The sequence below is a fragment of the Molothrus aeneus genome, chromosome 5 (genome assembly GCF_037042795.1).
Source record: "Molothrus aeneus isolate 106 chromosome 5, BPBGC_Maene_1.0, whole genome shotgun sequence".
NCBI lineage: Eukaryota > Metazoa > Chordata > Aves > Passeriformes > Icteridae > Molothrus > Molothrus aeneus.
The window spans coordinates 30,963,182-30,987,927 of record NC_089650.1 but is presented as its reverse complement, the minus strand read 5'-3'; the positions used below and the strand labels follow the sequence as shown (position 1 = coordinate 30,987,927).

The 24,746-nt window shown below is 38.0% G+C and overlaps 1 protein-coding gene across 1 annotated transcript in view; it reads left to right on the top strand.

Annotated features, from left to right (window-relative positions):
• The window catches only part of OTOGL (otogelin like), an 89,718-nt gene that overhangs the window by 2,150 nt on the left and 62,822 nt on the right, over window positions 1-24,746 (top strand). Inside the window, exons 3-19 of the mRNA XM_066550706.1 lie at window positions 7-55; window positions 2,155-2,212; window positions 3,911-4,009; window positions 4,643-4,797; window positions 7,477-7,598; window positions 8,772-8,977; window positions 11,671-11,798; window positions 12,434-12,540; window positions 14,738-14,844; window positions 15,541-15,666; window positions 16,370-16,478; window positions 16,714-16,760; window positions 18,118-18,263; window positions 19,847-19,970; window positions 21,613-21,790; window positions 22,533-22,657; window positions 24,444-24,653. Of these exons, the coding sequence (XP_066406803.1) occupies window positions 7-55; window positions 2,155-2,212; window positions 3,911-4,009; window positions 4,643-4,797; window positions 7,477-7,598; window positions 8,772-8,977; window positions 11,671-11,798; window positions 12,434-12,540; window positions 14,738-14,844; window positions 15,541-15,666; window positions 16,370-16,478; window positions 16,714-16,760; window positions 18,118-18,263; window positions 19,847-19,970; window positions 21,613-21,790; window positions 22,533-22,657; window positions 24,444-24,653 (2,096 nt within the window). The remainder of the gene's footprint in view (window positions 1-6; window positions 56-2,154; window positions 2,213-3,910; window positions 4,010-4,642; window positions 4,798-7,476; window positions 7,599-8,771; window positions 8,978-11,670; window positions 11,799-12,433; window positions 12,541-14,737; window positions 14,845-15,540; window positions 15,667-16,369; window positions 16,479-16,713; window positions 16,761-18,117; window positions 18,264-19,846; window positions 19,971-21,612; window positions 21,791-22,532; window positions 22,658-24,443; window positions 24,654-24,746) is intronic.

The following is a 24,746-nucleotide window of genomic DNA, read 5'->3' as shown; positions in this document are numbered from 1 at the left end:
TTCCAGAACTGAGTCTAATGCAACTCGACAGAAAAGAGATCTAGTAACAGCCGAGGTAGGTTATACCTCCAAAAGCGGGAGGGTGGGGAAACCATCCTCCCTTTTCTGCTCTGGGTCTTTGCCATCCTTACAAATGATCCTTTGTGGGGAGATGGGCTGTGGTAACAGGAGGACAGTGAGGAGGAGCAGCTACTCCCCACCTGCTCACCCCACCTGAGCCGTGACCTAATGCCTTCATTCTCCCTCAGCAAAGCACCCAGTAGGGACCTACCCTGCCAAGACAACTGACACACACTATGGGAAATAAACCCAGGCCGTCTCTGTGTTTTGTGGGGGTGAACAGGACCTGGAAAGCTGTTTGTGTTTGTGAGAGGCACAATGGCTGCACCACTGGCAAGGCTCCCTCCTGGACATGGTGCCCCCCTGTGGCTCCGGCCTAGCCCTGGTTCCCATCACCCTGGCCCCACGCTGCCTCAGTGCTGCACCCCAGCAATGTTGTGCTGAAATTCAATCCTAAATGGAGGAATCTTGTTCCCCCACACTTGGGCTATGGAGCCCAGCCAGGGGTTATAACCCCTTTGAAGGGGGTAGGCAGGAAGCCAGAGGCGGTCCTGCCTCAGGGTGTCCCAGGGAGCCTGCAGGCCGAACCAGGGTGATTTTCTCCAAGACCCTTTGAGATGTGTGTGCTGCTAGGGAGTCAAAGGCAGCTGTGAAACACTGCCCTGAGGGTAACCGAGCCTCTGGGAGAAGCAGGGCTGGAGGTGTCCTCGGAGGGCCCTCAGCAGGGAAGAGCTGTGGCACCAAGGACACTCTGCAAAATGGTGCAAAGGCCAAAAGCAGCTTTTGTGAGGCGGGCGGCTTGGAGTCTCTATCAGAAAAAATGGGAATGGGCCTTGTTGTGCAGGGAGGGAAGGGACCCTCTGCACCTAGCAATGGACCATGGGCACCAGGGATCATTTTGGTGCGGGGGGCCTTCCAGGTGGTGATTCAATGAAATCTGTTTCAGTTTGATTTTAAACAGATTCTACTACTTGGAAGCATCCCACAACATATTTCCATTTGGAAAAGGGAGCTGTAAGAGGCCTTGGCAAGACTAACCCTAAAATGTTCCTTGCACATTGTTGTTAACTTGAGATCCATCAGTTCAAACTTGAGATGTGGAGAATGAGTGGAGTCAGGAGGGAAGAAGGAAATTAGTTTACAAGCAAAGACTAAAAAAATTTCTTTACTTAGTTGTACAGCTGAAGGCTGGCACTTAAGTCTGTGGGAACTGCAGAAAGGTAACTGGTTTTTTTTAGAACATCAGATAAGAAATCAATAACAAACAGAGGAAAGAAGAGCTATTTAAGCAAAAAGGAACACATTTATAAAGAAAGATACTTAAACTGGCCATGGATAAACGTAAGTGGGAAACATTTAAGTGCTCAGCACTTCAATCCTGGTAAACTTTCCAGTCAGTCTAGTGGGGGCAGAAGCCCCAGAGTACTTGCAGTCTGGAATAGGATCATTGGAAGGGAAAATGTGATGTGACAAGCTGCAATATCAGAGTGCTGGGCCAGATGCAGGGCTTCCTCATAGTGTGAGGCTCCCTGTTTCTAAACAGGAGGCAGATCAGGCAGATCTGTTTTCTCTTTTGTTTGGGATGAACCAAAATGCAATTCTGAAGGATGTCAAGGAGAACACAAAATCCATTGCAGCTAGACTGGCCATAATGGGATGATCTGGGTGCAGCATGGAGTACGAGTCAGGGGAGTGGAAGCAATAGAGGGAGCCCTTCAACAATGGGCATTTGAGTGAAGTGAAAAAGGGAGATTGCACTCTCTCCCCTTCTTTTCCTTCCAAACATAAATGCAAAACTTCCCATGTGGAACTTTGGTGATTCACTGGAACTGGAGGCCATGGATGAGAAGCCAGTAGTGATCTCACAGAGCAGCTGTATCTTTCCCCAATCTCCTCAAAAGACATTGTGTTTCTTCTTCCCAGGCTGCCAATCCCTCCAGTAGCACCCGTAACTGTGCCATGCACTGGCTGAGGTGCAAATTACTCTTCTGTATTTAAAGTTCCAACCCAGTGTTTGAGTGCATGGCCTCAGGTTTGATCAATTAATTTTTAAACCACAAACACCCTGATTTTGCTTTTATGTTTCTCTGACAGGTTCAATCTGCCTCTCGGTTGCACCATCATGGGACCCTGATGCGGAGTCCACCAGGAGGTCAGTGCTGTGCCCCTCATCTGCAGGAGGAGAGAAGCCTGAAAGTGCTGCCTTCCTCCTCTGTGTTACCATGGGCTGTGGAAGCCCTCTTTTTCGTGCCACTACAAAATTCTCTTCTGTCTCATTTTCTCATTTTATCCATGTTAAGTATTAAAAAAAAAAAAATCTGTTAAAATGGTACTTTCAAAATAGGGCCTTACAACCAAATCTGGACAGCTAAGGAAGCCAATCTTTTGAGATTTTGTGGGGTTTTTTTAAAGTTTAGTTTTATTACGATTTTTAATTTCTGCTACTTTTTTTCTGGCCTTGTTAGAGGATGTAGGTGTATCAGAGAGTCTTATAACTGGTTGTGCAAAGGGAAATGAATACTCAGGAAATGAGCATGAAGCTGCTCCTGTACAGATTTAAGCATTGGACAAACATGTAAAGCAGGTTTAAGTTACAGAAATTTTTACAGAAGAGTTCACTGTAGGCAACTTGCATTGGAATTTTGGTATCCTCCTTGGAAAATGCCCAGGCAGGTGCCTTCTTTTGCATTTTTCTGTGTAAATGAATATATGCAATTTTACAACTCAAAATTCTAAAAACAGCAAAAGGTTTCCCCATTAGGACTGTTATAGAAACAATGTTTTTTACTTTGTTGGTATTTTCAGAGTATCTATATATATTTGCAAAGCAGTTCTTAAATGGAAAAAATTCAAAGCTAAGCATGGAAAGGAATTTTCACAATGACGGATGATATTCCTAACCACTGGTAGCTTCTTTGTCCCTTTACTGTAAAGGTCACATTTTTTTTCCCCATTTAATGTCACTAGCAGCTTTGCTGTGCCTCATTGGGAGTGGAAGGACCTGTTAATTTCATTTACTTCCTGCTTTGTACAATGCTTTTTTAATCCCCATCAGCAACATTGGAAATTTTATATGTATGTAGAGTTTTAATCCTACTCCAAGAAGGCAAGCAACTCTCTGCAAAAACTGGTGAAGTTTTGCTTTGGGACTAGCTTTCTTCTCAGTTTTGGGGAATGATGATTTAAACCCAACTCAATGAATGATTAGTAAATGACAAGGAGTTCATAGCTTTCAGAGACTAGAAAACCATTTAATGCTTTTGGAAAAAATTACTAATTATAACATAAAACAAGCCATTCCCATGGAATCTAAAGTCTCTGACTCCAGTCACCTCTGAAGCAGAAATAACCTTTTAGCTGACTATTTTTTTTAGAATGTGGGGAAGGTTGTTTAGGACTGATTTTGACTCTAAAATATATATTCTGGCCTGTTCATAAACTGAATGTACCCTTTGCAGTAAGGTTTAGGAGGGAGAAGCTGGATATATGTATAAATTATGCTGAATTTAGGGAAATTGAATGATCTGTGTCCTGTATATTTTGAGATCAGCAGGACTGGGATTTGATTTCTTTACATGGGAACTTGACCTTTTGTTTGCTTGGAGGAGGTTGACCTTTTGCTCCTTTGTTAGTTTATAAGTCTCAAACCAAATGAGAACCTTGCTTCTCTTTTAACTAAGGAACATGAAGGATTAAATGAAGCATATGTTAAAAAATGGAGATAGTGGTTGGTTAATTTTCTCAGCTAATATAGCGGCTCATGATTTAACAATAAAAAAATTTGGCTGGGATCTCTCAACCTCTTTGAAAAATACTGTATCTACTAAAAGGCTGGAATGCTTCCTTGCAGGTTCATGTCCTCAGGAGTGCCTTAATGGAGCAGCCTGCACAGAGGGAGGTGACTGTGATTGTCAGTTATTTCAGGCTCAAGGAAGCAGGTGCCAAATTGGTAAGATTTTTGGGCCAAAATAGTTTAGTATCAGCTTTCAGGAAGATTTAGGATGCAGATTTTGAAAAACTACTGTTACCAGCATATTTGTGATTATTCTGTAGCAGGCCTCTAATTTGGCCAGTAGCTAGGAGGATTAAAATTATATGCATTATTAGGGACATATAGAAAACAACATCAGAAATGCCTGCATTTTGCACTTCGGCTGTAATGATATATAGATACCATAACAGATAGACCATTGTCTAGTATTGTCTAGTAGCCAGACAGCTTTTTTTTTTTTAAACTTAGCTGAATAACCAAAAACCACTGCATTTCTTTTAATAAGCAGTGATTTATTGCAAATTAAATCACCTACTATTTAAATACTAGTTTTTGGAATCTGCTGTGTGTAGGGATCAACAAGAATTGTCTTCCAGGATGTGCAGAATATCTAACTCCCTTGCTTCTACTTGTAATTAAAATGTCTCCACTGAAGCAAATAAAAATTTAATTATGATTGCACATGGCTAAAACTGCAGACTTAAGACTAAAAAAGAGTGCTGACTTTAAAGTTGAAGGTGTAAGTTGATCTTTTGCACTTGCTAGTTTTTGATGACCATGCTTCTTGTAAACTCAGTGTGTTCTCTCCAGTACCTAACACTGGCAAGGACCGAGATGGGATTTGCAAATCATGGGGACAGTATCATTTTGAAACATTTGATGGCATCTACTACTACTTCCCAGGGAATTGCTCCTATATATTTGCAAAAGACTGCAGTACTCTGGAGCCCCAATACACTGTTTGGGTAAGTATGTAAACATACATTAGAAGTAAGTATGTAAGTAAACATAAAAGTAAATGAGTAAGTAAAATAAGTAGAGAGACAGTAAATGTACCAAACTGAGCATTAATTGCTTAAATATAAAACTGTGGAAATATGGGAAACTTCTGGAAAAGCCTAAACTTACATGCAGTAACTCAAAATACTAATGTAATTATAATCAAAGGAGTCGGTATATTAAAAGTAGTATTTCTTTCTCCTTCGATCCTTAATGGGATATCTGCTCTCTCCCTTCTGGGAGCTAAAGCGGGTCTTAAACAAGACCCCAGAAACTTTAATAAACTTCAGCTACCAGGCTGTAAAAAAATATTGAGTTGCTGAGTAAGTGCAAACAGCTATCACTTGCCTAATAGCGAGGAACATGGATGTGCTAGGCCCTAATTCACAGCTATTGGTATGCTATGAGGATCTGTTTCCCTGGCCTATGGGATTTGCTTCCCATCTTGTCCCCTCTGTGGATTTGCATTCTAATTTTGGATTACCTCTACGTCATGCAGAGAAGATTAACTGCTCAAAAGCTTTCAACTTGACCTATGTATGGAAGGCACTCTTTTTAGTAATTTCTTCAAATTGCTGAGTATCCATGGTTAATGACTGTGGGTCATGGAGAGTTCAAACCTATACCCTCTTTGAAGAGAGATGCCCTATTTGTCAGGCTGGTGGTTACTGTGGGGAGGGGATACAAGATCATTCTATTACCTTATTCACAATGGTTGGGATTTGGTGCTGATTGGGCAGGGAAGAAATGACAAGAGGGGTCCTCATTTTGAGCCTGTGTGTGTACAGTGGTCGTAGGCATGAGGGCAGATCTAGATGCTGATTTCTGCTCTGAGGACTGTTTTTCATTTATAAACAGATGACCTCTTCTTCCCTCAGATAACAGCACTTAGTGAAGATAAATCTACCATTAAAACTGCCATTTCTACCTACTCAAGTTACAGAGAGACACTGTTACACCTGCCTTTCACAATTTCATTTTAATTATTTGGATTCTATATGCAGCTGTGACCTCTTAAAGGTTTTCAGAAAGTGCTGTAGCAAAGTCCAGGATTATATTAAAATCTGGAATCAATATATCAGTGGATTCCAGTGGCTCTGGAAAGAGAGAAGGTTCTATTTGATTGCTGGAAAAAATGTCATGTTTTACTAAAAACTGAAAATGTTTACTCAGCAAAGTCATAAGTAATGTGAGACTGTAGACAGACTGGGCAATGGAGAGACAAAAACCTTGCCAAATCCTAACATTATGGTCCTTCTGGCTTTAATAATCAACCCCTCAAGAGGAGAAGAAAACATAAGGATTATTTTGATTTTCCTTTATTGTGTTTCTGTCTTGGGATGGGCTTACATAGAAGCCATTTGCCAGGTCAAATAACTTTTATGTTGTCTTTAATTACGATTATCTTTATACATGTAAAAGCTCCGAATGCTTTTCCTGACCTAGCTTATTTCAGCCAGAGAAACAGTTACTGGTTTTTACTTCCAGATTTAGTGTCAGTCAAGGAAGATTTATTCAAGTATTCATGAGCACTGTATGTGTTTACTCACAGATATTTTCTTCAGAACAGTTACATTTACAGCCTCCATCACTATGTTGGTAAAATGTTCCCAATTACAAGTTTATTTAGCTTAACAGCACTGCCAAGTAAATTGGTAATGAAATTCCCATCCTTCTCAGAGAATGATGACACACAAAGTAACATAAGTCATATCTGAGCAATCTAAACTCTGTGTATATTTTAATCTGGGAAATGATAGGCATCTGAGATGTAAAACACATTTCTCTCTTCCTTCAGTGGTGTCTAAAATAAGCTCATGGGCTTTTGAAGCACGTTAGGACATCCTACAGGTTTGGGTGGCTCATTCCCCCTGAGATTAATGAAAACTGTGTAAGTTTTGCTCAAGCACAAACCCACAGTTTTCCAGTCCTGAGAGTACTGTATTTGAGCAAGATAAATTGGTATGTGACTAAGCCAATCCCCTGGCTCATATGTATAATGGAGAAAAGCACACTTCAGAAAAGTCTACCTTTCTTCATTAGCAGGGCTGGAAAGCCAGTGCAAAATGGATTTTAACAGGTCCATGTAACTTAGATGGCTGCTGTAATCTGTGAGAGCGCTTCAAAATCTCTAGAAATCCTGAGTGGTTTAGGGGAGGGCATGCTGTAGTTCAGCTTGTACCAGTCTCAGCTGGCAGGGAGAGTGCTGCTATTACACTGAGGTTCTGTATGGTTTGTAATCCTGTTTTATAGATCAGATCTCTAGACACAGAGAAGTAGGGGTGTTTCTTCAGTGCCAGCAGCAAGTTCCACCTTTGGCCTCTGTAAGTTAGCTCACTACAGTGTCTCTGAAGTTTGTCCGTGTAAAATGCCTGACTCTATCCAGTATTTAGACCACTGGCCTGTGATGATATGCACTATTAAACAGTTGCTGTATTTCTCAGTAGTATTCTGTAGTGTGAACTTTGAGTTTTGCATATCTTTGTAATTGTGACTTTGCAATATTCTAGGTATTTATTTTCAAACCTCTTTCATTAATTAGAGCATAAAAACGTAAAATATCATATATGAATTTATTAAAAATGGTACAAAATTATTGAAGACAAGCATTGACTCTTGTTGTGTGTCTATTTTTTCCCTCAAAGGTTCATAACAGTCCTCACTGTTATGGTTCAGTATATACTTGTCATAGGTCTATCAGCTTATTTTTTTCAAACCAAGAAGAAGTAATGATTTCAGGACATGAAGTAAGAAAAAATGGAATCAGGTAAGTGTTCTAATGGTGAGTTTTAATATTTTATTGGGAAAAAGATAAAGTGGAGTTTGGGAAACTGATGACTCTTACACAATCCAGATAAAATAATTTGATCTCTACCTTTACTGATCCCTTGCTGTTCTGTATTGGGGCTGATAGTGCTCTAGTGTGAGCGGCTGTGACAGTACTGATGTAATACACGAGTGAGGATAGAATACACTGTATTGACTGTGTTCAGCTTCTCAGCTGTAACCTAACAATTATTTATTCCTTCTTTTTACAGACAAAGTCTGTGTCAGGCAGTCCCAGCTAATCCCTGGTGCATTCTGATAGCATTTTGAACAAGTCAATCATTATTTATTCTTGGTAGCTATGGCTAATATAAGACATGATCGTCTTCTAGATGAGTCTGAATTGGTTAAAAAAATGATCTTAAGCCCCTTTTGGAAAAGCCCCTTTGGGGAAAAAAACTCCACAAAATATCTCTGAGGTACATCAAACCTCCAAATTTACCTTTCTTTTTGTAAGTAAAAAGTTGTGTCTAAGTCATCTTTTATACAAAATAAGTATATTTTACTAAATGATAAAGTACAGAAATTTTAAGAAAGTTGTTGAGGTGCTTTTGCCATCCCCTTTGTAATGCCTTTACTATCTGAGAATGGTACCTCTGGTGATATGTTTGACCCAACAGAAGCAACTTTGGAAGACTAGGATTAGATCTGTGCTTATTATTGTCCAATGGTCTTTCAACAAAGGAGAAAGAGGTGCAACTTTTTTGTCAGTGGTGTTTTTTGTACTGCAAGCTCCTCCTTTTGCAGATGTCTTACCCAGTGATAACTCAGTGCCCAGAAGGGCTGCTGGTGGTTTCTTGCCCAAAGCAGCATGCTCATGAACTCAAGTATTCCTCAATGTGGTGTGCCAGGCTTTGAAAGCAAAGTTGCATTATTCTTTCAAGCCTATAATTGGTACAACTGATAGGTGTATACAGCAGAAAGCACTCATTCTTGATGGTTGACATAGAGAAGTAAACATAAGATAGTAAAAACAAGATTAAGAATTGAATGGAGTGACTGTGCACACCCAGGAAAAAGTGCTTGTTGAATTAGAGGTGATGTTTTATGTGGTATTTTTCTAGCATGAACCTCATCTCATCTGAGATCTTTGATGCACACTATATTTTTCCAGATTAATATTGCCTCAGACAGTTGGAAATGCTTTCATTGAGAGACTGGCTGACTATATTCTTGTGAAGACTACCTTTGGTTTTTCTCTTGCTTGGGATGGAAACTCTGGTATTTATATTAAGCTGACAGAAGATCATAAGGGGAAACCTTGTGGCCTTTGTGGAAATTTTAATGGCAATAAATATGATGACCTGATACTTCAAAACAGTAAGTAAATAGCTTACCCTTACTTTGTGTGAACAGTTTCCATGTTCACTTTAAAAACAATGCTGTATAAATACAATGCTGTATAAATAGAATGTAAAAAATCAGTCCTGTTTCAGTTATTTCAGTAAAATAGTATATCTGCTCTACTTTTACTTCTCCTCATCATTAAAGATGCAAAGGGAAAAGATCCTAGCTCAGGAAAGTACTTGTATGTGCATTTAAACCTCTTGCTCAGCAAAGCACTTTGGGTATCTTTATCCTACTGCTACATAAACAAATATTTATGGTTTTCTCTGTGTTTAAAGATGGAGGGGAAGAGCACCATCTCGAGTCATTCTCTTAAAGCAACATCATAAAATCCTAGTTGCAATAAGTAAATTTCTAGGGTGTTTCCTGGGAGTTCTTGTATCCCCTTGTTGGTATGGTGGACTAAGGGCCTTGGACTACACTCTAGAATGAGGAGCTGCTTTGTGCTGTGTCTGAGGCAGAGATGACTTTTTAAACTTTTATTCTGTAGCTTAGATAGGGAATACTCCACAGGAACTTTTGTCTTACTTGCAACTAATGTGGAAAAAAAAAGGAACAAGAACGGGCTTGAAAATGTGAGGATTTTTCTCACTCTCTTATACAAACAAAATAAGATTGTCTTACTCTTATCATTAACTGCTGAGAGAATCTAGTCCCATGACTCTGCATGTTCTTAAGTCACAAAAGGTATCCCACAGTAACTTTTTTCCCTTTTTTTAACGGTTGGTAGTGGAGCTTTAAAACTTCCTTAAGGAAGGAATGCTCACTCTACGTATCTTTGCAGAGTCTTTAAAAATCTACCCGAGTATACATTTTTCATAGCTTTTCTGCCGTGAAAGTAGTAAGTTTTGTGCAGTAACTTCTGCTCACCCAAGTACAGTATGTTTAATAACCAATTTAGTTTGCTGATGTGTAATAATAGATAAAAATAATATTTGGAGGAAATAATTAATTCATGTGATCTCTAAAATTCAATAATTTCAGTATCTTTAGATGTATTATCTGTTATAAAAGATTTCCAGCTCATACTTGTCTTGATTTTTGAAACTAAATTTTTTTCACCATGTTCATTTCATCTAGCATTTTTCTTTATCACAAATGGTAACATTATTGCATTGAACAACTGAGAGCCAAATGAATTTAATCTTGAACCAGTTGTATAACATGGTGCCTTGACTCTGCAAATACAAAGCAGAGATCTTCACAAGAATAGACTGCTAATTCAGGTCCCTTCCAAGCTGCAACATTTTTCTAAGAATTTCTAAATCTTACAAATTATTTGATCTAATGATTTCTCTCTTCCAGCTAAAGTACTTCCCTGAGTAGTGTAAAGGTAGCTCTTACGTCTATCCTGAGTCTTCTAGAGTCCAAATGCTCATTATTTGTTATGCTTAAATAAATAAGCTGCTGAGAGGCATATAATACTCCATTTCTAAATACAGTTTAAAAACAAACTCATTTTTTGTTTCCTTATCTTCACCTTTAGTAACATCTTTGTGTTGCTTTAATATGAAGGACTGTATCTGTGTACAGAACTGTTTCAAGGGCAATGATTTTATTATGTGGTATTTTTTTAAGACTTGGAAGTTTTTTTCAAGCCATGTCAAAATGTACATAAAGTATTTTTAATGTTCTTGTAGAATCAGAGTTATAACAACAGGTTCATCTTTAGATTAAACCCCAGCCTTTTGTGTTTGGGAAAGGTTTTCTGCATAAAGAACTACTCTGTCAGAGAAGAAATATTTTTAAGTCTCTCTCACTCATAAGCAAAACAGACTGATGGTTAGGATATTATAGTCATTTATTTGTGGAGATCCAAGTATATGTATCTCATTAGTGTGCTTTGTGGCTTTCCACATTTCAGTATCCAATTTTGTACCTCTTGTTCTAGAAGTTAGATTAAGTTTTCTATAGTACAGCTCTGTGAAAAAACCCCTCTAGCTGATTTCATTTCAATATCTTGTCTCCTAGCCATGTGTGGATATAGATAACCATAGCATAGACAATTACTGTCAGGTTCTTCAAAGTGGCGGCAATATACTGGTTTTAACCTAATAAAGCATGTACAGAAAATGCAATATTTAGTTCTTGCTGCAAGTATATGGGAATTTTGTGTCTGTTTTTTTACTGCCAACCTTCTTGTATGTTCCTGTATCTAAGCCTGTTGCCATGACTTCCAGTCATGCCTCTTGTTCATTAATTCTCCTGCGCTCATGCTGTGAGGAGAGCCAGGCATCTTGTGCCTGTGTGTTGTAGGGCTTTTCTGCAATAAGGGAAAAGGAGGGACATAATAGCACTAACTGACCTTTGTGAAACGTGATGAAAGACTTAAATTGCTTCAAAGAAATGTATTTTTCTTAAGTATTCAATGCCTTCCACTTGTCATTATTTGTATATTTGCTATGAAGTTATCAGTGATTGTGCTTAAAATAACCCAAGCTGACACCTTGTCATGAATTTTTTCAATATTTTTATTTAAATCTAGTATAAAATGCAACCTGAAATAAAAAAAGAAAAATATTTCTTTTCTTTATGACTTGTACTCAGAAATCATCTGTAATTGAGGTAATGAACACATTGAAAAGTTACTAAAATTTTCAAAGCTGTCTTATGTGTTTGTGTTGACAATTTTTTATTGTTGTTCTCCCAATGTTTTTATGCAGTAGGTGAATATACAGAAGACATTGCTGAATTTGCAAATAGCTGGGCTGTGCAAGCCTCAGATGATATAGCTTGTGTCCCTACTGCCTCAGATTTTTCCAGTCCTTGCTCAGCCAATGCAGAATCCACTGAGGTAAATTAATTATATTTTATGTATATACATCGATACATGCATGTGTATACATGTATTTTCTTAATCTTCACTGCCTACTGATAGTACAAGAATGTAACAATATACACAATGTTGAAAAAGCCTTAGATGCATTGAGGCTTTGGGAAAGATTCAGATCAGAGCTGTTGCTAGGGAGTGCCTGAAATTTTTCATACGTTTAGCCTAAAAGTACAAAGGCTCAGATTGGATGTGCCAAGTGGCACCAGTCTGCTGGCAGAGCTCTTCATTACTGCATCAAACTTGGGTTCAGTTTCCAGTTCTGGCATCTTGCACCTCATTATTTTAGAGATTGTGAAATACTGCAGAAATAGTTGCAGGTCAGCTACTGCATTGACACAAAATGCTTTTCTTTGTCATTTCACACTTTTTCACCACAGGTGGTTTAGGACCAGCATGCAGTCAAGAAGGCTTAGGCACAGAGGAAAAATTTTAGGAAGAATAATGAAAGAGATATAATAGTAAATTGAGACAGCACCATGCTCAAATTTTAATGGGGACATAAAGGACCTTAGACTAGGGAAACAATGCTAAAGAGAATGATGCCTGTTCAGAGGGTATTGGCTAACTTCCATTTACTGATTCTCCTTAATGCACAGGACATATTCTTCAAGTGCCAAATATTCCTACAGTTTCCTTTTCTCAGCTGTCATGAAAGTATAGATCCGTATTCTTATATTTCAAGTTGTATGAATGATCTTTGCAGGTAAGTACTTGGATTCTTGTGTATTTAATCTTGACACATGAAATGAATGCTCAGTCTTTTGTATGGGACCAGAATGAAAGCACATTGTGGGAAGTTGGGAAGAACCAAGTTCAAAATGAAAGAGACGGGGTTTCTCAGGGTTTTTGATTTGTGTGGGAATAAAGGGCACAGAACCAGCCTGACAAGGGATATTTTGATTGCTAAGGGCTTACATAGATTCAAGGAAACACTAGACAAGTAAGTGCAAGGCAAATTCATGGAGAATCACTCATGACAAAAATGAGTTGCTAATCACAAAAAACCCAAGAAACTTTTATCTGGAGGCCCAGAAACAGAACTATGTGGAGATGATACTAGGAAGAAATATCAACAATACTGGAGGAGTTGGGCCATTTGTCAGACACAGCTGGACTGGTTTTTATGAGTAACCACTATCATTCAAATGAGTAGAATTTTTACAAAATGATGCCATTTACTTAAATTCAGAGCTGCCAAAAGAAATTGAACTTGTTTGCTTTGATGGGAGTCACACCCCCTCAGCTGCTGGCATGGTAGGCAACCTGGTATCCTAATTAATTCTAGTCATTCAAGTTAAAATTATACTCTGGTAATTGAAGAGATAATTGGGCAATGTACCACTTTCTTTTTGGTAAGGTTTTCAAATGAAGAAGTAATAGTCAAAAATAGCAGGATTTTTTCCAGAGTATATAATTCTCAGAGTATCACCAGTTTAATCAAAAGCACACAAAAAGGATCACAAGACTAAACATAAGGATCCCTCAGTATAATCCATTACAACTTATTAGTTCAATTTTTGATGAATGTTTAGCTGTCTGATTTACCATACAGTCAAGATAGAAGAATTTGTGTTTGTAGGAAAACACTGGTGTTGCTCAGAAAAGAGATGAGTTGCCTCTGTATGGTCTCTGTGTAACTCAGGAATTTACTGTGACTTTTGAAGAATAATGAAAGCCATTTTTTTTTCAAGTAGGATGCTGAATCACTGCTGTGGTGTTAAGGAGGGTTGGATTTTTTGTGAACAATCTGATGCATGTTGCTGTGAATTTTGTGAATGTTAAAAACCTTGAAGTTTCTATGTCTCAGAAATTCATTAATTTAGGCTTATTTTGTTTATAAAGAGACCTCTCTTCTTGTGGCTTAGTGTCAGTTTATGAAGGTTTTGTGTGTGGCCATAGTATAGTCCAAGTATTCTTTCTATTAAGACCCATTTAATTGGATTAGATGAGGAGAGTTGGAGAGACTCTGATCACTGTAACACAGTGTAGTGGTGTTTGATTTGATAATAGATGTGTTGAAAGCAGAATACAAACACAATACAGCATATTCTTAAAACGATTAATTTTGGAAGCATGGTCTGGTGTGCTAAGGGACGAACTCAGCTGATCTGTCATAAACATGCTTATAATAGAAATGTCATGTTATGACTAGTTGATTTTGGCATCAGATCCTCCACAGTGAATGTTGTGAGTTGTTCGACTTTCACAGTAACAAAAGTTTAGTGGTACTTCACCGTACATGACTTAAATCTGAATCAAATTTGAACTTGCCTACATATTAGTGAATGTCTTTTTTATTTGATTCTGGTAAAAATGCACTGTACAGCTTCTTCTTTATAGACTAGGCAGAAATCTTGTCTTTGCCCAAGGCTGTGCTGCCCTGAGCCTGTCCACAGTATCTAGTGGATAATACTTCTGCCTCTGAGAACTTCAGCACAAGGTCAGGAGTCCATAATAGGTTTCTTCTCATCTAAGTTCAAGGCAATTGGAGACTTGAAGTTTTCACTTGAACCAGAATGCTCTTTTTAAGTGTAGGCCAGAGTTTCTATGTCATGCAGGATGGAGAAGCCTGAGATGGGGATCTTGAGACTGTTGAGTTGTCCATTGTCTTCAAGAAAAGGTCCTGTTTCTCTTTCACTTCAAGTAGCTCTTTTTAAAAATAATAGATTAGTGGTTTTGTTCATTGTTGTAATATTAAAATGAAATAACTTCTAGTGAGATCAAATGATAAAACCACAATGGTGTATTCAGTATAGCTCATTCCTTTTTATATTTTCCCTGTGTGCCTTTATGACTGAGTGGTGTCAGCTATGCGTGAAATATCCTGTGCCATGTCACATGGCAGAAATTTTTAGACGGGATTTATGTTCCTTGATTATTCTCTTATTGTATCATTTCAGAGTGGATGATGATGAAACATACTGCAGGGCAGTGACAGAGTACGCTAGAGCATGTTCTCACGCTGGGTCCCCGGTGCGGGACTGGAGGGATGACTTTCCTGCCTGTAGTAAGACTCTTCAATAAAGCATGAACCTTTGAGATATCCCATGTATTCAGTTCAAATACTCCATCTTGACAACATTTTTCCTTGTAGAACTCAAACCTGATACTCAAGCTGATCAGCCAGTTTCACTCTTTCTGGCAAACAATGAAGTCATTGACTTGCTCGAGGAATATTTTAATTCCATTGTACTATGATTTAGATCCATACAAAATTCATGTTTCTGTGGATTTCTTGAAAAATCATGTGTGCTGATCATATTCTAGGACAAAGAGCAAACATCTGTGGAGATTTGCTGTTGCTCTTTGTCCCAGAAGACCTCTCAGCCTCTCTTGGCCCTATAACAGAATTAACGTAGTTAATCCAGCTCCTCCTTGTTATCACTACCACCCATCAATTGCAGCTCATCCTCACGCACAAGGCTTAGAACTAGCTGAGAAATGAAAACATCCACTGAATGTCACAGAAGCTATAACTTATTTTGGAGAGATGATATAAGGGTTTGCTAAAGAGAGACTTAAATATTGACAAGAGCTTCACCATAGTTCATCAGTTAAAACTCCTGCAAAAGATCCATTTTACTTGATCTGATTACCTATCTATACCAGAGGAGCTGCAAGATGTTTATTTGACAGAAATGGATTTTCTAGCATGGAAAGAGAAATTGCACTAATGTTCAGTGTACCATGGGGTTTTTTTTAGCTGAGAAGTGTGAAGACACCTTTGTTCACCGTGACTGTATCAGTTGTTGTCCACCAACTTGCACATTTGAAAAGGATTGTCTTGGCAGCAATCTGCACTGTTTAGATGGCTGTTACTGTCCAGATGGTAAATATTGAATGTTATTTCAAAAAATACGTGTAGAGCTACTATCCAACACCACAATGATGTCTAAATAGACTGTGGTTAAAGTTAATGCCTGGAAATTATGAATATTGTAAATTCTGCCTTAGATGTTGTTATTGTTACTGTGATTCTTCCCTTTATTGTGTGATAAACATTTATCTAGAATACAAAGGTATCTCAGTATGCAATATCAGTTAAAATCTGGAGATGTTACTAGTGCTTCCTACAATAGGATATTGCACAGATTTAATCCACTTTATTTGAATTATTCAAAAATTTATAGAAATTTTCCTTAAACTGAATGTGTCAAGCTCTGTACAAGAAACCAAAGTTTCTGAGACCTATATGGGACAAAAATTATTGACTGGACTATGAACCATCCTAGTTCTAGACAGACTAAAGATAGTGAGATTTCAGAATCTTTTCATTTTTGAGTCTGTACAGTTTTACATGCTTAAGGCAGACATTTTTCATAAAGCAACAATACAGAGTGGCAACTTCTTATTAGAGAGTGGTGCTCTGAGCTCTCTGCACTCACTTGGCAAATGATTTTGCTGGTCCTTGTTTAAGACTGATAACATCATCTCCTGGGAGATTGGAAAGTTTGAGTCAGATGGGGGAAGAGCAGTGATCTGGGGTTGGTTAATTTGTTTTATATCTCATTAATTAACTTCTTTCCCAACAGGTCTCATTATGGAAAATGGAACTTGTATCTCTTTGTCGAATTGTCCTTGTATTTATCATGGAACTGCTTTCCCCGTAGGCTCAAAAATTGAACAAGAATGTAGCGACTGGTATGTGAAAGCCTGTGTGTTTCATCTCTCAAGGACTACTGTCCACAGTTAGTTTAACACAGTCACACAAATTTTAAACAATAGTTACTGTTTACGTTTTACAGTCTGAGGCCTGTGTATCACTAAAACATACAGGCTATTCTGTGTGAATTCAAGGCATATTAATTAACTCAAAACTACTTATTTTGCTAACAATCTGAACACTATTACTGTGTTTTGTGATTTTCCTTTTTAGTATTTGTGTTGGTGGCATTTGGAACTGCACTGATCATGATTGTCCAGGTATTTGTATTTCATTACTCTTTTCTCATTTCATAACAAAAATGATAAACTTTTTTGAAGATACCAGAACCGTATGTGATCCAAGGCTTTTGGCTGCCAGTTTAGGAAAAAAGATTAAGCAGGTGGATATTGACAGCAGCTGTGGGCCAGCTGGAATGAAGCTGTTATTTGCCTGATCATACTCATCCTGCCTTTTCCCATGTGCTTCCCCTACCTCTGTGCTACATCCCCCTCTTGTTTTCTATCTCTTGTTTATGCTTAGTGTTATTTACCACAGATGGTGTATTTTTATTGCCTGTGCAGTACCTAGGCCAGGTATAAGGATCTCCTCACTTTCAGGTGCAACTTTATTGTAAGTAATAGGAGAAACATCATTCTGATGCTGTGGGCTGGGATTTTGTCTCTTGTAATAGCAGTTCATGTTTGAATAATCATCCTTATCTGTAAAGATAGCATGTCTCTGTAATGAGTCACACAGAGGAACATGCAGCAGGCAGGTGGTGAAACTCCCTTGGTAGTTCTGTACCTCAGACAAGGTTATATTATGAAGGTTGTGAAAGATTTTTTTTTACAAATTAGGGAGCCCTCTTTGAATGAGGTAATAAGGCTTAACAGTTGCTAAGCAAGGCTTGACACTGTGGATCTGTAATGTGAAACAATTGCCACTGAGAAGCACTCCCTATGTCTTGTGTGTGTTGTGTATGCACATGAGGGGTTTTTGGCCTGGTCCTAGAGACAGAGCTGCTGTTAGTAATGGGAGCAGGTTAGATGTGCTCCAACAGAGCACCTCCTGCAGCCAAAATGGATCTAGTTTGTGTGCTCTGATGTTATCCCATGGTGTGAATGAAAGTGTGGTAAGTGGGGATGAACTGGAGATTTGCTTCAGCAGTGCATTCCTGGTTTGAACTGGAAAAAAACCCCAAAATGTGTGCCCTGATGACACCTGCATCCCCTTCATACCTGTGGTAGCAAGCAGTTCCATAATACCTAGAAGGATGGAGAAGAGGTCCTATTTCATACTGAGTCATTGGGAAAAAAAAGACAAAAGATTCTAGGATACTTCTGAATTGTAGTAAAGAGAAAAGTCTTTTGTATTTTAGTCACAGGCATCTCACCTAGTTAGAACCCAAAGGTGCTGCCCATGGATGTGTTCTTTATGAGACAGTATCTGTTGGAAATAGATGTCTCTAGCGTAATTTGTTTCTAAATGTCATTATTATTGGGTAGATTAAAGTTAGCCTGGGTTGTATACTTAGAAATTGTGAGAAAATTTCTTTTTTTCTCCTCTCTTACATGATTTGCAGAATAATGATACATTCTTATGTAAGAGAACATTCTTTTTACTTTTTCTCTCAAGCTGAGTGCTCCATCACAGGCAGCTCTCATTTCACGACATTTGATGGACGCCATTTTACCTTTCTTGGGATTTGCCAGTACATTTTGGTAAAAGGCACTGGAAAAAACAAATTTACAATCACTTTACAAAAAGCACCTTGTGGACAGGTAAGATACATTTTTTTTGAAATGTTGAAACAATCAGGTCTGTCCATATTTCAGGCAATCTTCTATAAATTCTACTGTAAACTACTTGGTAATGTTACATAGAAAATATAAACTGAAATCATCTTAACAGCTTTTTTTTTGTTATTGTTTGTATTGTTTGTATACATGTTATACTGCCCTTTGTAAAAGCTATAGCAACTTTAGAGGGATCAAGTCTAAAGAGTTACTCTTTTATGCTTATCAAAGTTGTATAAACACCTTTAGTTATGGTGCCAACAGATGTCAGGCTTTGGAAAAGCTGCTGTTGGCAGAACTGTAGGTTTAATACATCACTATTTAGGCAAGAATTTTTTTTTGTTAGCTTTAGATTTTATTTGATATAACATATTTAATTTATTGGAACAATGTCTTTTAGAAAACCATCTATGAGACTAGGCCCCACACATACTTGTTTGAAAATATTTTGGCAGACATTCAACAACAGACTTTAGGAATAAAGGTGCTTATAAAGAGTACTTACCTTTGAGAGTGGATTTAATGGTGCTGTTAGACTCTCAGGAGAAGGGGCCTTGAGACTGTGACTCACAGCTGACCATGTGCTGAGGACAGGGATGCCTGAACACCTCAGCAGGGAGCAATGCCCTACTTTGGGACGGTCTCTCATGTCCTCCTTTCAATAGCTTGATTATGATCTGGTGCCTCTCTACCTGTCTTGTAAGCACCTCCTTCTCCTGCATAGGTGTTATTTTTATTATTTTTCAGGTGCTACCTAACCAACCATTTCATGCTTGAGGCATTTCAGGCGGCCTCAAGCATGAAACGGTTAGTTAGGTAGCCACTGAAAAATAAGGTTGCCACTGGTAATAACCTTTTGTAGAGCTCTAGGGACCTTGAAAAGTTTCTGAATGAAAACAGAGGGGTCCCTGGGGAGCATAAGATGCTTGGTTTTTGGCTAATTCAGTGTTGGCTTTTGTCCTGTATTTAGGTTCATAAATTCTGCCTGGATTGCACACTAAAATGATGCATGGTTTATAGGTCACAATTTTTCAATTGTCAGATATTTATAAATTATTGTAATATAATACTGGAGAATTTATGTCCTTTTTATCTGCAATCAGAGATCATCACTACATTTTATGTGTGCCAAAGTTTCTTTCTCCTCTGTTGTTGCATTTGTGCTCTGGTTGCAGCAGCTTGATTTAGATCAGGTCAGACTCTTGCCCTACCAATGGTTAACCCATCAATGAACAGTACCCAAAGTGGCCATGCAAGTATGGAATTTTCAACCCAGTATCAGTACCTGGGGGCCTCTGTCCACTTTCTATAATACTGCCATTATACCTAACATGCATTCTCCTAGCATATGAAGATTATGCATAAGCAATGCTATATGATGTTGTACATACAATTTTGAGTGCCTTGTTTATATGCTTTGAGCGATAGTTTACAACTGATTTACCTGATGACAGTTCTGATATTTCCTTTCCAATATGCTTTTTCCCCCCCTGTTTGTTTGGTTCTGTTTTCCATGGTAATATTAATGTCATTGTCTGTTTCTGATGGTGAAACTTGTTTCTCCTTAGAACTTTGACCATGCCTGCATTGAGTCTATAACACTGGTTCTTGAAGATGACGTGAGGAAACAAGTAACTCTCACAAGATATGGTCAAATCCAAGCTGTCCCTAACCAAGTTTTTAACCTCAATGGTAAGAAGTGCATGAAGAAGAATATTACCAGAGTTCACATTCTGTCTCTTAAATGCTCCAAAACTTTTTAATAATATCAGTCTTTGAAAAAGGAATTTCTTTAAACATAACTTATAAAAGCATACAATCACTTACTTCTTAGAACATTAGTAGTAATTCTAGAAATTTACTTTTATCATCTGTAAAACAATTCTTCATTATGCCCTCATTTCTTTGCATTTCTTATCTTACAGAGTACCTAGAAATTCCACTCATTTTGTTTGTGTTTAGGGGGAGAGACGTAAGAAAAAGAAAGGAAGTGAAGAGATCTTGATGCTAAGGTCTAGCTTGTTTAAAGCTTTTTAGACTTAGACTTACAATTAGAATGGAAAAGAATCCATGTGCTCCATGGGATTTATATTGATTTCACTGCTAACTTATGTTGTGATTTCAGACAGGTTACTTCATCATTTTGGAAAGGATAGTAACATAAACCAGCCTTAAAAGCATGTTATAAAATTAAGCACTGAAGGTAGAAATGATATTGCTAAATTTTGAAATTCACAGTGACCAGTTAGTGGAATTTTAGTCTCTTTCTAAAAGAGTTAAGTGAGAGTAAAGTTCTAACCCAGACTTCTGCAAAACAGATTTTAGGGAGTCCTGTGCTGGTGATTGCAGTTATGTCTTTTCTTCATTGAATTTGTCCAGTCCCAGTACTGCTTTTGGCATTCACAGTTTCCTATGGCAATGAGGTTCATAGCTCAGTTATGCTCTATTTTGACAGTTCTGCTTCATAATTTGATTGGTAACTTCATTTTATTTCTTTTGAATTAGTCCCTACTCACTTTCTTGTCTCTTTCCACAGTCTGCAACAAATATAATCTATGAAAAGTATTTTGGTGTCACATTCTTGATAATTGTGTGTATCTAGTAGGTCTGATTCCCTAAGGACATCCTTAAGGATTTTGTTTTCCTCTCTTGAATCTGTGCATGTGTGTCCATGGTAGAGGCTGCTTATGAAGGTAGACCTACTTTAGGCCTTCAGCTGCAAGTAGCCCAACAATGTGTAGCAAATGAATGCTGTGACTGTGAAATTTCCATTTCCTCACATAATGTATTTGCTGGGAAGGAAAGCTGGGAATTTGATAGGGGCTCAGTTCACATACAGTCCAAGGAAGGAGCTATACCGATGTCATGTCAACAGTGGTAAGAGAGAACCTGCTATCTAAAGATTCAATGTACTTTACAGAAATCTGTTGCTTACTCTTGTAATATCACAGGAGACTAAGAAAAAAGGGGTTTCTTGTCTTGCTTTCTCATTTCCAGAGGCTTGCAGTTGCTTTGATTTCCTCTAAAATAGAAAAAAAAAACCAACCAAACAAAGAGAGGTGCAAGCATGGTTTCTAGATAGCAGAAGCAGGTGCATAAATCTGTGACATTTTTAAAATGTCAACGGTAGCTGGAATTCCTGATTTGTGTTGTTACTGGAAATAAGCTCAGATAGAGAATGGGAGAGGATATTTGGCTGATGGTGAGGTTGTGCATAGTTTTTCATTTTATGTCTGAATTTTCAAATTTTTTTTTTTGCTTAATGGGTAAACCAGTACAACCTGGAAGCTGGGTTTCAGTGACTTTGTTTTTCTTCTTCTTTTGCTATGTTCAGGGGCTATTGAAATTCAGAATATATCTTCTTTCTTTGTTCAACTGAAAACTAGTTTTGGTTTGAAGATACTGTTTGCTAAAGATGGAGAGAGGATCTATGTTCAAGTTGATGTCAGATGGAAGAGAAGAACATTAGGACTATGTGGAACTTACAATGGAAATTTAAGAGATGATTTTCTGTAAGTTTCATGTTGTGCATTTATATTGTGTTTAATAACAAGTGAAAAGTTTTGTAGAACATAATCGTCTGATAATTTAATTTCATTAACATGCTCAAACTTTATTAAACTAACCAATATAAAATGTCCTAATTAAAATGGTAGTCACTTTTATAAATATGAAAGTCAAAAACTTATGCATTTTAAGGTGTTTTTTAAAGTAATTATGGAAAGCTACCATATTATTTGTAGAAATTTCTGGATTATGATATTATTTGAATGCACTTTTCCCTTTCTTGTTGCTCCCTTATCTTCAGAGCAAATATATGAGCACTGAGAAAAAGTGTGGGTGATAATACTTGTATCATCCTCACATGGCTGACACTTACTTCTTGATTTTCCTCCCCACATCAAGTTTTAATGTAAAAAAATGTAATTCTGAACCACGGGAATATTTTAATTAGAAGGGCATAATTTCCTTACTTTTTAACCTTATTTCCTCCAAATTTCCTCAAGCTATAATGTCACAAAACTTGTCTGCACAGCAGACCTAGAATGTAAGGACATTTTCACAGGAATAAAATATTGAGGAAAAAGTTTCACATGCCCTCTCTTCTTTTATACCTCAGAGATGGAAATTCTTTTGGCACATTGACTATTCAATGTGACTGTACATCTAAGCCTCTTTATTGAACTTGCATCCCCACCCATGTACACCCTAAGGTCAGCAGGATGCTTGCAGTGTTGATGTTTTCTTTTTCAGATCTCCAGCAGGGATGATAGAAGGGACCCCACAACTTCATGCCAATGCATGGAAGGTTTCCTCAGCTTGCTCCATGCCTATCAATATTCCTGTGGTTGATCCCTGCAATGTGAATCAGCAAAATGGTACATTTTCACAGGGGAGTCTGCACTTAGCTGTATCTTATTATTATGGGACAGTTCTTCTTTTCTCTGTGAAAAAGTTGCACATACATGTATTTCAGCTTCAGGTTTAGATGTGCGCTTTTTTTTTTTTGGCATCAGCAAAGATCATTTTCCCATACATTTTGTATGTAAAATGAAGTTAGTATTTGATAAATAAAAGCTAGTTGGTAATTTAGTGCTGGGTGTACTGGCTATGAGCACTAAATTCCGCTGATTACTATACATGCAGTTTTTTAGCTATTTATGATTCTGTAAATTATGCCAGTTGAGAGGAAAGATTGATGCATGATTGTTAAAGGAAGTACAGGAGACAGTGTTGAGATCAAACGTCCTGTCTCTGGCTTCTGCATGATTATGGCATTAAAAATTTCTTTATCCTCCATCTATGTTCTCTGACAAAAACTGTTGCAGACAATCTGAGAGCCTTGAATTTGTTCAAATTCCTGGGGAAAGATTTAGTTTTGGCTGGTTGGCATGCCTGTGGTTTATGTTGAACTTTCACTGTCTCCTTTTTGCATTGCTGTTCTTTTCAATTAATGAAGACAATGGGTAGACTGTAGTTGCCAGTTCTGACAGAATGTAGTCTAATATTTTTAACATTTCAGACATCAGATCTCACTAGGGATGTGGGATTTATCTATATTTAAAGCCTGTTGAAGCAAGGCTAGAATAACAGTAAATCTCGAACAATGTGGGGAATCCTAGGAGTTTTTATACCCTCCTTGCTGTCTGTCTTCTCAAGACAGCCAGATCTCTCAGCCAGATCAGCTCAGAGCCTTCATGCCTTACCCTCAGTTCTGTGCTAGCTCAGTGAAGGTGGAGTTTGACATAAATGTGTGCTGCTTAGAGCAGGAGGGTGGACTGCATGACTTTCTGAGGGTCCTTTCCAGCCTGAATTTCACTATGATCCTTTAAGAATCAATAAGAAAAAGCAGTGGAGAGTGAAGTGATCCATACCATGCTACAAGCACAGGCATCTTTTCCAGGTCTAAGATGATAGTGACCTGATCAACAAAGGAAAAAAAAAAAAGATTGTTTGTTTGGTTACTTATTTTGTCAGGTTAATTTTCAACTGAGTTAAGTTGTTAAGTTCAGTCCTTGAATCTAGTTTACTAAGAGAGTCCAAAAAAATCTGAAATTCTTCTGTCAATGTGTGTATGTGGAAATGAACATGGAGTTTGAAGGAGAGGTGCATTCTTTTAGCAGCAAAAGTGGCTTAAATATAATCCACATCACAGAGTTCCTTAGCTATTCCACCACTTGTGGTGGTAGACTGCTTCAGTGGCCGGAGGGCAGGAGGAGGGTTTGTTGCTGCTAGAAGGTGTATGGTCAGTTTGGGATTTGCATGCCCTCAAGCTCTGCTTTGTAATACTTCCTGAGACCACATGCCAGGAAGTACATGGCCATTGTTGATGTTAAAGCTAAATGAATGTCAAGTAGGAAAACCATACTCCAAGCTTTGGGGGACTCTAACTATTCTTTTGAAATATATCATTTTGCCATTTAAATTTCCTGTGTTATAAGAGGAAGGCATAACTTAGTATTGAGTTTTAGTACAGTTATTTTTATCTTAAATAGAGTTCTCTATTGAGGGAGTTTCTTGTAATATCAATTTTAAACTGTAGAATTGTATGCAAGTGTTTATATTGCACACCTGGCTATGTTTAATTTTAATATTCCGTGCTATGGATTTGACTAACTGTTATATTAAAATGGAGCTGGCTAAAACAATGTCACCTTCTCTTAGCTGGGTATGCATCTCACTGTGATATCATCAACCAAGAGGTGTTTGCTCCCTGCCATGCCTACATCAGTCCAGGGCTGTACTACCAGCTCTGCCGCTTCGACGCGTGCAAATGTGGGAGCAGCTGCCTGTGCAACGCTTTGGCACACTATGCTTATGTCTGTGGAAAGCATGGTGTCATCATTGACTTCAGATCTCATGTGTCTTACTGTGGTGAGTAACATTTCCATAATGGAATATCTTTTAGAAATGTGTAAAACTCTGCAAATTTCAATCACTCCACAACATATAAGGGTTGGCTTCTTT